We start from the raw sequence: 14,388 nt of genomic DNA, 5'->3' as shown, positions 1-14,388 counted from the left end.
TGTTGATCAGAATATTCCATAAATGTTAGTTCAAGTTGGTTGATAGTTACTCAAGTCTTTTATATTCTTACCGGTTTTCTGCCTGCTTTTCTATCTGTTACTGAGAGATGAGTGTTGAACTCTCTAACTTTAATTGTGGGTTTATTTCTCTTGAAGAACTGAAGTTCTTGCTTTGGGTATTTTAAAGCTCTGTTATTAGATACATACATATTTAGTAATATTATGTCCTTTTGATTAATCGGCTGCTTTATCAATGTGAAATATCCTCTTAGTTTTTGGTAATATTCTTTATTCAGAAGTAAATCTGGTTTGTCTGATTAGTATAGTCACTCCAGCTTTCTTTTGATTACTGTTTGCATGGTATATCGTTTTCCAACCTTTTATTTGTAACTTATCTGTGTCTTTATATTTAAAGTTGATTTCTTATAGACAGCATATAATTGGGGCTTGTTTTTCTATTTGCTCTGACAATCTTTGCTTTAATGGCAGCATTTATATTCATATTTAATATGGCTTATGTTTAAATCTACCATCTTGCTGGTTATTTTCTATTTTTTTCATTTAAATGACTTAATAAAGATAGTTCTTAGTTTATCAGTCTTAATTTCTAATATCCAAAATACCAGTTGTTGTAACCCACGTAAACAGAAGTTCTTTGAGGGTGGCCCTCAATAATTTTTTAAAATGTCAAAGACTCTTAAGACTTAAAAAGTTTGACAATTGCTCAGGTAACTATTTGGACTCCAGTCTCCTCTATTTCCAGTCAGTCTTGACTCTACACATGCCTGCTAAAGTAATACATCTAAAACAACTGACCACAGTATCCCCCCTACTTCAGAGCTCAGTGATCCACTATTCTCTGCAGAGTAAATCTCTGTATACCCTCACCTGGCATTTTAGGGTGTCTCAGGTCTTTATAATGCCGTCTGGAATTCACATTTTAATCTTTCTTATGATGATTTCTCTCACATACTCTGCATTTCAGGTAGCATGTTCCCCCAAACATGCTCTGTCCTTTCCTGTCTTTTGCCATTTGTCACATTTGTAATTCTGCTTAGAATGCCATTTCCCTATTTTCAGAATTAATCTCCTTTTTCGTAATGGGTCTTTGTAGCATTTACCAGATTCTGTCTTATATTAGTTATTTACGTACATGCCTTTATATTAGATGTAATAAAAAATATGATGTATTGCGTTTGTATAATCCATCATGGTTTATAAAATTATGTGTGCTGCCCCTTTTTTGTTGTTGTTGTCCTTATAGCATTTAGTGAAGTGGGTAAGACAGGTGTTATTAACACCATTTTAAAGGCAAGTAGAATAAAATTCAAAAGGTTACATGGTTTGTCTGAGACCATGTAATTATCCAGTGGCAGACTTGGTCCTGAGCAGGAGAACCTGAGTCCTTTGATACAATGAGTACAGGAATCTTTCTGCTCTGTTGCATTTCCTCAATGTCAGCCTGACAGAAGCTTTACTTACTTTTTTATTCAATTTTTACTGTAACCTACATACCAATCCATTGAGATTGTAGTATTCTCATGTCATGTATGAGAAAATTGAGCCTCAGTGGGGTTACAGTAAGCTGTGTCACTAGGATGTGAACTTGCACCTTTTCTCATTCTTCTCAGCGAGGCCGCTTGCCTAGTTACAGCTCTGTGGCGCTCAGAGGTTGTCTGAGGCCTTTACCTTCTTATGACTATTGATCATGAGGATTAAATGTTAGTGTAAATTGTCCGTGTTTAGAATTGTCATTTGAGTTTTCTGATTCACTGAACTTTTTCATTTGTACTACTTATGGTGAATATCTTGCAAAGGGGGCTTATTTAGTAATTTTGTTTATTTTAGGCAGTATTTGGCAGTTGTATTCAAAGATAAACCTCTGGAATTATGGGACGTCAGGACTTGTACCCTTCTTAGAGAAATGTCCAAAAACTTCCCTGCGGTGACCGCTTTGGTAAGTTACAGTTGGAGAGCTGAATAGTTTATTTAGATGTGTGTGTGCTGAATATTGTTCTCTAGCTTGAACTGAAATCATTACTGCCGTGTATTTTCTTGTTAAAAATGTGTGTTCACAGAAGATGATCTAAGTAAATAGAGATAACTCTTATTTTTTTGGATGGGTTAAGCTAATATTACATTAGTGCAATTCCAGTTAGAATTTCATTTAGATATTTTGAGGAATGTGATATATATATTCTAAAATGTTTATGAAAGAATAAAGGTCATAATAGCTAAGTCAGCCTTGAAGAAAGGAGTGATGTAGGGGGTGGGCGTGGGGCCGTCCCCCTTGATACAGTATCTTTTACAAAGCCAGAGAAACAAAAGCAATGTCTTCTTGGCCCAAGAACAGGAAATGGACCCGCATCATAAGGAGTTCATTAACATATCCATGAACATTTGGGAACTTACTGTGTAGTAAAGGAGCACACAAACCCAAGGGGAAGGACAGACTGCTTAGTAGACAGTATCAGGAAAACTGTCTCACTTTATGGAGAAAAATACTGGATCTCTCCCTAGTACCATACTCACAGGTGGGCCCCATAGGATTAAAGACATATGTGTAAAACGGTAAAGCTATAAAATTAATATAGTCAAACATAAAAGAATATTTTTGTGTTCTGGGGGCAGGAGAGGACGTCAGAAGTTCATGCCACAAGGCAAAAAAATAACTCATTTAATTACATCAATTGATGCTTTCCTTTCAATGAAGGGCAACAATGTCAACATTAAATATAGAAGACAAGTTGGAAAAAGAAACTTTCTGGGGCCTACCCCGTGGTCGAGTGGTTACGTTTGTGCACCCCACTTCAGCGGCCCAGGATTTCACTGGTTGGGATCCTGGGTGCAGACATAGCACCGCTCATCAGGTCCTGTTGAGGCAGCGTCCCACATAGCACAGCCAGAGGCATTCACAACTAGAACATACAACTGTGTACCAGGGGGCTTTGGGGAGAAGGAAAAGAAAAGATTGGCAACAGATGTTAGTGCAGGTGCCAATCTTGAAAGAAAAAAAAAAAAGCTTTCCAATGTCTAAAACTGACAAGGGACTAATTAATCCCCCTAGGGGATTAGTATTATGGGAACTCCTGCACGTAAACAGTGAAAAGAACAAGAACCCCAGTGGAAGGATGGACAAACTATGTGAGCTGTTAATGAATGTCAGAGAAACCTGAAAGGCCAACAAGCATATGAAGAAATACTCAAATTCATCAGTTTTTAGAGATGTGCAAAGTAAAATAACTGTGATACACCTTTTAGACTAACAACAATGGGAAGGCGAGATAGCTTTAGATATGGGTGTAATATGGGCTGTAGGAATTCTTATGCATGGCTGGGAGGAATGTGGACCACTGAAGCCATCCTGCAGAGCAAGCTAACAGCACTTAGGCAAACACAGACATCCTCTGTGCTCCAGCTCTTCAACTCCTGGTCATGAAGGAACTTTTGTGAGGATATTGACTGCAGTGTCACTTGTCATGATGAGAGTTTGGAGGCAATCTTGGAGTCCTTTGCTGATAGAACAGACAGACTAAAAATTGGTGGATGCATCTGTGGAATATTATTATACAGCATGCAGAAACGACAGAGATAGGACTTAAATACATTGTGCTGAGTGAAAAGAGCTAAAAACAGGATGAGATATAGAACACATTTATGTAAATATATAACATATTTATGTAAATTACAGATGCATGCATGTAAAATAACTACGTGCTAAGAATTTGTATATACTAGAAGATATTACATTGAGTGCGTTAGAATAGGTGGGAATATAAAATCGTAAATAAAACGAGGTTTGAGGTGGACCTATGGATGGTAATGGGCCATGATTAGAGGAATGTGATTATCTTACCCTATGCACCTAAGGGGGAGTGGGTGGAGGTAGGGAACAGGAGATAGCATAATTGAATTTATTATTTTCATTTTGTACAAAAAGAAAGCATGAAAAGGTTAGAACTTTTAGAAGTTTGCCATTAAACTCTTCTACCTTAAGCTCTAATTAAAGATCAGAGGTAGAAGGAGGTAGAGGTAGATTATTAAAATCCTCTCCCTTAAGCTTTAATTAAAATGCATTCATTCAGCCTTTCTATAAATAGATAAAACCTAAGAACAAATTGTGAATTCGTGTGTAGTAATAATAAGTGGTGCTTGGCAATAGCGAATATGCTCAGCTGTTCTGGAAAGATTCTTTGACAGAAGGAAACACCATTTCTAGGAGTGTCCATCTTTGCTTCACAGGAGTGGTCACCATCTCACAACTTGAAGAGCCTGAGAAAGAAACAACTGGCCACCCGAGAGGCCATGGCTCGCCAGACGGTGGTCTCAGATACGGAGCTGAGCATCATTGAGTCATCTGTGATCAGGTGCAGTGTGCTGTTTTCCTGCCACTGTCGTTTGTAATATCTTTGTCATGGTTAGGAATGTGACAAGTGTCATCCAAAGGCGTCTCTACTAGCAAGTTTCACCTTGCTTTTGAACATATTTTATTTGGTCTTTCAGTACAGACCCAGATTACTGAAGAGTTAGTTTTATTATTGGAATGCTCAGTGCAGTTAATCACTTACACAGTAATATCCACACATCAGTGTCCGCTGGTGAGTATGTTCCTTCTCAGTGCCCTTCTATTCTATAACCTTCAGCCTTTAAGATTCAAGTACACATGGCATGAACATACAGATAGATCGTATTTTCATTTATGTACACCAAAGAAAATATACTAAGAATTCTAAATTTATGTACTGTCTCCATCTCCATCCCCACCAATTTTACCAATATAAAACCTCAGAGAGAATGATGTGTCAAAGTAAGGCCTCTCTTCTCCTGAGGACTGTTCTGTAGCAGAAACAGCAGAGGTTTCTTTTACATGTCTGAAGTCTGAATCACTTTGTTCCTCTGTACAGGGTAAATGTTCTCTGGTAGTATGACTATTTGGGAGTAATGTGTGTTTTCCTGTCACTAGCTGGGCAAAGATTAGTTACAGGCTTTTTTTTTTTAATGATTTTGGACCTCCTGTTAGTGCATGTCATTTTGGACGAGTTAATTAATTATGGGTGTCTCGCTAGGGAAAAGAAATACCTTTATCTTACTTGTCTCTATCCCACAGCTTGTTGCAGGAGGCAGAAAGTAAATCTGAACTCAGTCAGAACATCTCTGCCCGGGAACATTTTGTGTTTACTGATAATGACGGCCAAGTTTATCATCTCACTGTTGAAGGGAACTCCGTGAAAGATAGCGCTCGGATTCCGCCAGACGTGAGTCCAACCCTCCATTAAATCTGCTTTGAGTCCTCATCGAAGATTTTCTTGCTTCCATGTCTAGTGAAGCTGTAGTGAAGTTGGAAAGCTATTTCAGAAAAGTTTAATGTAAATAAACTTTACTGTTTTAAGGAGATATCATTGATTAAACTTGTTCCATACCGCTAGAGAATAGCATTATCACTACTTTGATTAAGTACTTACCATTTGCTACTCATTTTTGTCTCCATAATAATCCATGAGTAATTATTTCCGTTTTATCTGTGACATAACTGAGAGAGAATAAGTGACTTTCCCAAAGTGACCCAGCTTAGCGACATGGCAGTTTTAAACTCAGGTCTGTCTGTCTGACTCCGCTGTTTCTCCTCGTTCCATTTCAGGCATTACCTTGAAGGATTTGCCTTACAACTTCGTATTATTTTTAGGTTATAGTAGGTTGTAAGTGTAGTAGTATTATTACTATTTACGTATATGTATCCTTCTCATGGCCTTGTGGAATCCTCTAACTAAGGTTTTGTGATTAATAATTTGGGTCAGCATGTATCTCACAGGTTGTTTTTAATGGGTGGATTAAGAAAATGTTTTTAACTAATACAACTGTAATGGTTAAGTGGAGGCATGAGTTGATTTCTTAAAATACATGTATTTATTTAAAATTGCTGTTTAAAAATGAAGTGTTTTAGTCGAATGCCAACCCCCACATTTACAGGTGGCTCAGGGGTCTCATGAGGTTGCAGTCAGGATGTTGGCTGGGGCAAGAGGGTCCACTTCTGAGATGGCTCCCTCACAGGGCTCCTGCAGATTAATGCCGGTTGATGAGAGGCCTCAGTTCTTCCTCATGTGGACTTCTCCATAGGGCTGTCTGAGTGTCCTCACGCCATGGCAGCTGGCTGGCCCCAGAACGAGTGATCCAAGAGAGCGCAAAGAGCACAAGAGCAATGTCTTAGGACCTTGTTCAGGAAGTCACACTCCATCATTTCTGCAGTGTGCTACCGGTTCACATGTCAGCCCTGTTTGTTGTGGGAGATGATCACCAAGGGACATGAATACCAAAAGGCAGACTCAGTGGGGGCCTCTTAGAGGCAGCTACCACATCTTCCTTATTAACAACAATAGAGGAGAATTGAGGGCGTCCAAACAGCCTTCTCTACTAAAAGCAGAAACTCACGTGTGAAAGTGCTTCTCACACTGTCATTTCCTTTTTACTATTATATAGAACGTGTTGTATCTGAGACTTAGTAATTTCTATTTTGAACTATCTCTAATATTGCCAAACATTTTCACTAGTTTGAAAGATGAAAAAAATAATACAAATGTGAAAGATTGATATTTGGTAGTTATGTTAGGAAAAGTAACCTAACTTTAAGTGTGGAAAGAAAAACTGTAGTTAAAGAATGCAGGCATCAGAGTTGCAGTATAATGTAGCTGACTTTGGAAAATCAGTTGACTTTCTTAGTAACATATGTAGCTCCTCCTTTAGAACCCCAGGGAAGGTCCCATCCAAGCCCTTCCACTGCCACTCGCCAACAGCTCAGTCTCTTTGTTTTCTAATCACTTCACATTTGAGATTAGAATGTAGAAATAATAATTTTGGAGATGCCAGTTCCCCACCACCTCCCCCAAGTTAAAAACTTTTGGACATTAGACTTGAGTTTTCCTTTTTATAAGTGCTTCTTTCAGGATGATAATTACGCCACACAGCTTTTAAGATTCTGTCCCTTTTTGTGGAGGCCTGAAGTCAGGATATAGTAAGTCTGTTCTGCCTGCCCGATCCTTTTATTTACTGCAGCTAGAAGCAGCTTCCTCAAGGAAAGACCTGCCAAGTAAGGACCCAGCCTCCAATGAAATTATGTTTTAGAGCGGATTATACTTAGAGAAAGGGAATTGAGCATCTGCTATATAATACACGAGGAACTGGTTTTGGTTCATTATTTTAATGTTTTGTAATTAAAATATGTTCTAGGTACTATAATGTAGAATTTAGGCAGAGGTTTTGTTTGCTTATTTTAATCCAATATTTATCTTACCCTCTTTCCAAATGTAAAGTATTAAACATTTGTCTTAAGTTGAAACTTTCTGTCTGAAATTTGGCTCCAGATCTATAAAGTGTATAAAGTGATAAAAAGAAGAGAAAAGCTTGGCACATTTTAAATTATGTTGGCATGGCGAGTCTGTAGTTGACTACCTTTATCCAAACACTGGAGCAGTGGGAGAGAAGGAGTCTCTCTGCCTTGCTGCCAGCCTGACTTCTCATTGTTCGAGCATCATGTTTTACACCCGGGCAACACATCAGTGTCAACTAATAATACTCTGTAAGGTTTTCATCTTACGTTATTTCTCTTGGTATTATTTGGAGCCACAAAGCAAGTGTGTGCCACATCCTCTGAAAGCACCCTGGGATCTCCCTATGGCTTGGATCCCATTAACAAAGTCTTACGTAGAAAGGTCTAGATTGTTTAATTGTACAGTTGTGTTACATCACATGTATTCAAAGCTAGTAATACTGATTTCTAGGCTAATTTAAACTTCAATATTCTAATTTTTAGAAGTTAGAAAGTAAGACTATAAAATGTAAAAATTTTCAAGACTAAAAAGTAAATTTAAAGGCAAATTCCTAATTAAACGTTCTGTTAATATAGTCAGGAGAATAGAAATAAAAATTGGAGCGTAGCTTCATATTGTACAGAATTCTATTTATTGAACGTAACTGTCTAAGTTTTTACTTACTGAATTCATTAAAATACTCATTTTTCATCCAGTTTTTTCTTGACTGCCAACCTGGATTTATGCAGTATTTGGTGTGTATGCCAGTCTATTGATAGTCAATTTGGCAAACCCTTGGAGCTTTCCCACTCCTGACTACAGATACCGTGAGAACTAAACATGAGAATTTTTATATTGTTCTATAAATGCAAAAAGAAGATTTCTTCTTAATAAGTGGAGAAGTAATTGAGCAGTAATATTATTTAATAGCTAATATGTATTGACTATTTACTGTGTGGCAGACATCATCTTAAGGCCTTTACCTGGGTAAATTTATTAACACTAATAGGAACTCTCAAGTTTCATGAGCTTACTCAACTTTATTGATGATAAATCCAAGATGCAGAAAGATGAAGTAAACATGCCTCAAATCACACAACATACTAAGTAATAAGCTCAGATTCCAGCCCAGGCAGCTGACCCCGAGCACTGGCTTCTCACTCTGTGCCGTTGTTAGAGCCAGAAGCTCCTGTCTTCCCCACGTAGTTCTTACAATAGTGGTTCATTCTTTATATTCTAACTTCTTTTCAGAGCTTTCTGTGAATTCAGATTGCACAGATGCCTTTAATATACAGTGTCTCTTCACCTTCTTTATTCCAGAAGGTACCAGGGAAGCTCTGGATCCTCCATCCATAGAAAAATTACTGCACAATTAGTTATAAAACGGCTTTGAGTTTTCCCCAGAGTAGATTTAGTTATCCTTTTGCAGTGAGACAGAAGTTGGAGACAAGAGCTCTCTGGAAAACGTTTCCTTTCCTTCTCTTTTTTTCTTCCTTTAATTTTCTTTTCTGTAAGGTAAAAGACATCCCTTCCTTCTAAATGTAGTTCAGGCAACTTAACATCTATCAAATCAAAATCTCCTGTTTCTTTGTAGTTGAAATTGTTAGTGCTAGGTAGCTCTTTTAGTGTCCATCTGTTAGTGTGTGATGGCATCCATACTAAAGCAAAACCATTTATAATTAAGTTTTATTAAAATATCTTTACTGCTTCATCACAGTTATTAAGTAAAAATATTTCTCTGTTATGTACCAACTAGTGAAATTTAGATGCATTTGTTGCTGTTATTTTCTAGGGAAGTATGGGTAGTATTACCTGCATTGCTTGGAAAGGTGATACATTGGTTCTTGGAGATATGGACGGAAATTTAAATTTTTGGGATTTGAAAGGCAGAGTATCCAGGTATGAGTCAAAAGTGCAACCTTGTTAATTTGGTTAAAAAGAATTAACCTCTTGATATGGTTCTGTGGGAGACTTGTGGGTTGGTAATAAGCAGAATCACTAAACATGGCCAGTGTAGCTTGGACAAGTTCAGCGTGTCACTGAACTTGGGAGGAAGGGCCTTGACCCAAGCTCCGGATCATTCATAGAACACCTTATCTGCAGGTGGCCCACACAGAAGCACTGGGACATCATTCCAGCTGTTGTTAAAAGGCAGATCCTGTCTGTCAGATGTAGCCCCTTTTCCAGAAAGTAAAGTGGTTCTCCTATCACCAGACCTTGTCAAAAAGGGGAATAGAAAGAGACATTGGACATGGTTTCTGGTGACAAGATACCACGCTACTTCACATTGGTGTTTTGGTTTTTGTTTATTTGTTCTCAGAGGGATACCTACACACCGAAGTTGGGTGAGGAAGATTCGTTTTGCTCCTGGTAAAGGAAACCAAAAATTAATAGCAATGTACAATGATGGAGCTGAAGTGTGGGATACTAAAGAGGTAGGCCCAGCTCCACGAGGGTACACTGCAGTGAAGCTGCTGCTCACAGGAACTATATATTTCTTTCTTCCTTCTGATTTAGAAATGAAAACTATATAATGGGTTTGTCAAGCTTCTTAAAACAATTTTCTTTTTTAAAAATTTTTCCTTTATAATAATTCTGTTCTAAATAAAGGTGACAGCCCAGCAGATTGTTTTTTAATGTTCTCACTATCTTTGAGTCCCTTAAAATGCAGTCTGCATGTGGAGGATAGATTACCAAAGACTGTTCAGTTTTAAACTTGCACTGGGCCTTTGCCACAGGCACTGTCTTTCCTTGACCATTTAATCCAGAATGATAAACATCTTCCTTTTCTTTCTGAAAGTGACAACCAAATTCACTCTTGAAGGTTCAGATGGTGAGCAGTTTAAGAAGCGGGAGAAATGTGACCTTTCGGATATTGGACGTGGACTGGTGTACGTCAGATAAAGTGATCTTGGCATCAGATGATGGGTGTATCAGAGTCCTGGAGATGTCCATGAAGTCTACGTGTTTCAGAATGGACGAGCAAGAGTTAACTGGTATGGAATTCTAATGAAAGGGTGCTTTGAAACCTGGCTTTATTTTGCGCATGCTACTGTCTTCTGGGAGATAGAGCTGCTTCTGTTTCATTTCAATCTTACTTTCTAAGAATCTGAGTTTTAGAAAATCTGTTAGCTTAAAGCTTGAGTGTTTTTACTGCTGAGAAGCCAGACTCCTTTGTAACTGCAGACGTCAGTCATTCCGCACTCTGGTTTGGCAAGTGCCCGTTCTTTGACCCTTTTCTGAGTGCTTTGTCAAAAGATCAAAGATGTTTACATTTACAAAAATGACTTATTCAGAATTCAGGAGAACTCATCAGAGGACATGAATCTAGTGGTAAGGTTCTGCTGGCTTTTTAATAATGAGCCTTATATCTTTTGCAACTATATATCATTGAAAAATCACTTTGGAGAGTGTTCCGAATATCCTGAACTTTGATGTCTATCTTATGACTTGTTAAATGGCCAGTCAAAATAAAATGAGATGGTCGTGCCTTTTACCCTTTTTTGTATGGTTGTCTCGAGATTCCTTTTTACCAGACTGAAAAATATTTTAGTAAAAATAACCCCGTAAGTGACTTTAAAAAAAGAATGAGGAGATTGTGAATGCACTCATCTCTCAGTTTGAAAGGCAGCTTTTGTCTGATGAAATGCAGTGTTCATCCTTGGAGGCTGCTTTGGGATGGAGACAGACACCCTGATCCTAACTGAAGCAAAGCAGGAAACTTCCCACGTTCAGTATTCTCCAAGACTACCTTTGGTACATGCTCCAGCCTGTCTGATCTGTAACAAATTTCATAAGAGACTTGTTTTGGTCATTTACTGAATTTCAGTGTGGAATTGTCAGTTCTGGCAATTGTCTGTACCTTTTCTGTGGAGTCAAACTTTGGCACATTCAGAGACAGTAGTGTTTTGAAAAACCTGCCCTTTCATGTTGGGTTCATGCTTGAGGCACAATGAAGTTGCTGCTGATGCTGGCCGGGCCACCTTTAACTTATGCTAGGTGTGCTTTCATTTTTGTCACTGCCCCACCCCTGCTGCTGTATTCATGTCCCACCATTTCTTACTGTGTAACTCTGACTGCCATCTGCTGAGGGCAGGAGTTGGGCATTGCATTCCTGTGTCTCCCCTGGAGACATTTGCCAGCTCTGCAGCAGTAGCAAGGCCTCCTCCCTGAGAAGGACAGCATTGATTCAATTTTAAACCTAAAGGTATTGAGGAAATTGAGGGAACTTCAAGAATGATTTTTCTTTTTATTTAGTTACAGTTCTAGGTAAAGAGATGTGCAAATATAATCTAAATGTTTGAAAAGTTTTTCTTTCACTTTTAATTTAAAATTTGAATCTAAAAACCCCCAAGCCAAGGTAGCTTGTTCTTAAATTAAACTGACTGCAGAATTGGAGCTCATCATTAACCCATGTTTGATACCGTGCTTGAACATCTGAACCTGCAGCCAGATTTTAGATTGCATTTTTCTTTTAAAGCTTTGCTAACATTAAAAAGAAAACAAAAATCATTCCTATCCAGTCTCTAGTGGTGCAGCCTCAGCCAGTAAGGAAAAAATTTTTAAATAGTAATGGGGAAAGGTCAATAAAATTGTGCATACATTTCACAAATTGAACTTGAAACTCAGAACAACACTCAGTAAATGTTAAAGAATAAAAACTGGTGATAGTGTAAATATGGAATTAGGAAAAAGAGATTGTGTTTACCTCTAAATACATGCTGATTTAGTCCTGGAAAAAGTATATTTGATATAATACATTTCTATTCTTGGGAATTAGAGATGTATTTTGGACTTAGTGATGTGGGATAAAAATAAAATCATTGTAGGTCACATACGTTGACATAGTCAATATATTTTCTTCAGTCCTCCTTGATAACAAGTGGAAAATGTCATAAAATACTGATTCAAGTCTATTTTCTTAGAACAGCTTAGATAGTCCCCTTCCACCCTGCCCCCCATTCACATTTCTCACCCCCCTCCCCCCAGTAAAGGGGGAGGGCAGACAAACGTAGAAGACTGGCTCCCTTGTTTTTGAGTTGGAGAACCCTTCTTGCCTGCTCCCTTATTTTCAGGGGCATAAAATGGCATTAAAAAAATCTTAATGTTTTTTTTTAGTAGCGTCTAAAAGGAATTCAAGAGTATGAGACTTGTTTAATAACATTCTAGTATGATGCAGTTTCCTCACACTTTAAATAGCATCAGCATCGTGTCAGAGACTGTTCAACCTAACTTCCTCCCCAGCTGTTTGGGCCACTGCTGAACACATTTTTCCTCAGTGAGCACATATAGAAAGAAGCTTTCTAAAATCAGATACATACACGAACCTCTCCTCTATGTCTGCCTCAGTTTTCCATGGTCATTTCCAAGAGTTTTCATTTGGGACATTTGAAAAAGTTGTCATAACTTACGAGTATGCAGAGGTCCAGGGATGCTAAACAACATGCAAAGCATGGAACAATCTGGACAAGGAAGAATTTGTCCTGCCCGGGGGCCGGCCCCGTGGCCAAGTGGTTAAGTTTGCGCGCTCCGCTGCAGGCGGCCCAGTGTTTCATCAGTTCGAATCCTGGGTGCAGACATGGCACCGCTCATCGAGCCACGCTGAGGTGGCATCCCACGTGCCACAACTAGAAGGACCCACAACTAAGAATATATACAACTATGTACTGGGGGGCTTTGGGGAGAAAAAGGAAAAAAAAAAAAATTTTGTTCTGCCCAAAAAGTCAATAGGGTCCCTTGTCTCTCTTTGTCCCCGCTCATTGTATCACAGTCAACAAAATCACCAGAGCTGAGTCCTCTCCTTCCCCAATTGCCTGCTCCCCTTGACATTGGCTCCCTCCAAGTGGCGGAGTCACTTTTCTGCTTTTCTTCTTGGCTCTTCAGTTTCTAATTTCCTGCATTGCTGTCAGATAGGCAGCTAACACCTGGGCATGATTAACACCTCAGATAGCATAGCCCAGACTAAGCAGAATGTGTCTAAGAGAAGTAGCGATGATGCCAACTGCCTTTTCATTCTAATTGTGTAATTTTCCAGAAGTGAATGAGCTCTTGTAGGTGAGTTTCTCCAGCTGTGAGATGATCGCCTGTTACTCTTTCATGGCTAATCTTTGCTCTGGAGAAGAAACTTTTAAATTCATTAAAGGGTAGGAAGTAATAGAGTTTACTTTCAATTTGTTAAATGCTCATCGGTATGCTATCAACAATATTTTGCTTTGGAGAAATAACACATATTTGTTTTTAAAAATCAGACATTTCCCTCAGTTTACTCAGACTTAGTAAATGTTGTCTTGCTCACATTACATAAAAACCCTGGAGTGCTGCTTTCTAGGAAGATTCTCTTGTGTCTTTTCATTGTCCGTTGATTAAGAAACTACCACGTAGCATAGAAACTTTCTTGAACCATTCTGAGTTTAATTTGTACTGCTAACGTTTTGTTCTCTGACATGTACTATTTCCAAACATTTTGTGACCTAATGCCAGCAGCTACTACAGTCTGAAAGTGAAAGGGGCTGACTTGAAAATATGAGGATCATATGGTTGGCCATCTGTTAGGGATGAATAGAAACAAAGAACTTAGGTAGACTAACCACCTTTATCCCTTCCGGGGCTGATTTAATAGTTCTGCAGGTAGGTAGAAAAGCCTCACTCTTGACAGGTACTTCATGCCTTCCTTTACAACCTAGGTACAAAAGAAAAGATAAATTTGACTAAATGGAAAAAATTTTTTCTAAAAAAACTTTCATTGCAAAAGAGACTATAAGCAAAACAAAATACAAATGATAGGGAGAAAATATTTTGTAAGTCATTAACAGACTGTCCAAAAGAGAGAAAAAGATATACAAATAGCCCTTAAACATATGAAAAGATGCTCAACTTTATCCACAATAAGAAAAATTCAAATTAAAACCATGGTAAAGTGCTTGCTTCAGCAGCACACAGTAAAATTGGAACGATACAGAGAAGATTAGATGGCCCCTGTGTGAGGATGACATGCAAATTCATGCAGTGTTCCATATCTTTGAGAAGTCACTGTAGACAAAGGAGGCCAGAAAAGCCTTCTGGGAAAGCCAGAGCAGCAGGAGGCTTG

At 38.4% G+C, this 14,388-nt stretch overlaps 1 protein-coding gene and 1 non-coding gene across 4 annotated transcripts in view; both read left to right on the top strand.

Annotated features, from left to right (window-relative positions):
- WDR11 (WD repeat domain 11) overlaps positions 1-14,388 on the top strand; it is a 57,706-nt gene that overhangs the window by 31,747 nt on the left and 11,571 nt on the right. For all 3 annotated transcript variants that reach the window (XR_011529846.1, XM_070584836.1, XM_070584948.1), the window contains 6 exons: positions 1,849-1,957; positions 4,243-4,367; positions 5,108-5,255; positions 9,094-9,200; positions 9,622-9,736; positions 10,126-10,297. Coding sequence is in view for 2 of the 3 variants with exons in the window: in XM_070584836.1 (XP_070440937.1) it covers positions 1,849-1,957; positions 4,243-4,367; positions 5,108-5,255; positions 9,094-9,200; positions 9,622-9,736; positions 10,126-10,297 (776 nt within the window). In the remaining variant the exon portion in view is untranslated. The remainder of the gene's footprint in view (positions 1-1,848; positions 1,958-4,242; positions 4,368-5,107; positions 5,256-9,093; positions 9,201-9,621; positions 9,737-10,125; positions 10,298-14,388) is intronic.
- On the top strand, positions 14,220-14,321 carry LOC139078319 (U6 spliceosomal RNA). Its single transcript, XR_011531262.1, has one exon. It is a non-coding gene; the product is annotated as a U6 spliceosomal RNA (small nuclear RNA).

This window comes from Equus przewalskii, chromosome 1 (assembly GCF_037783145.1).
Source record: "Equus przewalskii isolate Varuska chromosome 1, EquPr2, whole genome shotgun sequence".
Taxonomy (NCBI): Eukaryota; Metazoa; Chordata; class Mammalia; order Perissodactyla; family Equidae; genus Equus; species Equus przewalskii.
This window is presented reverse-complemented; position numbering and strand designations above follow the sequence as displayed.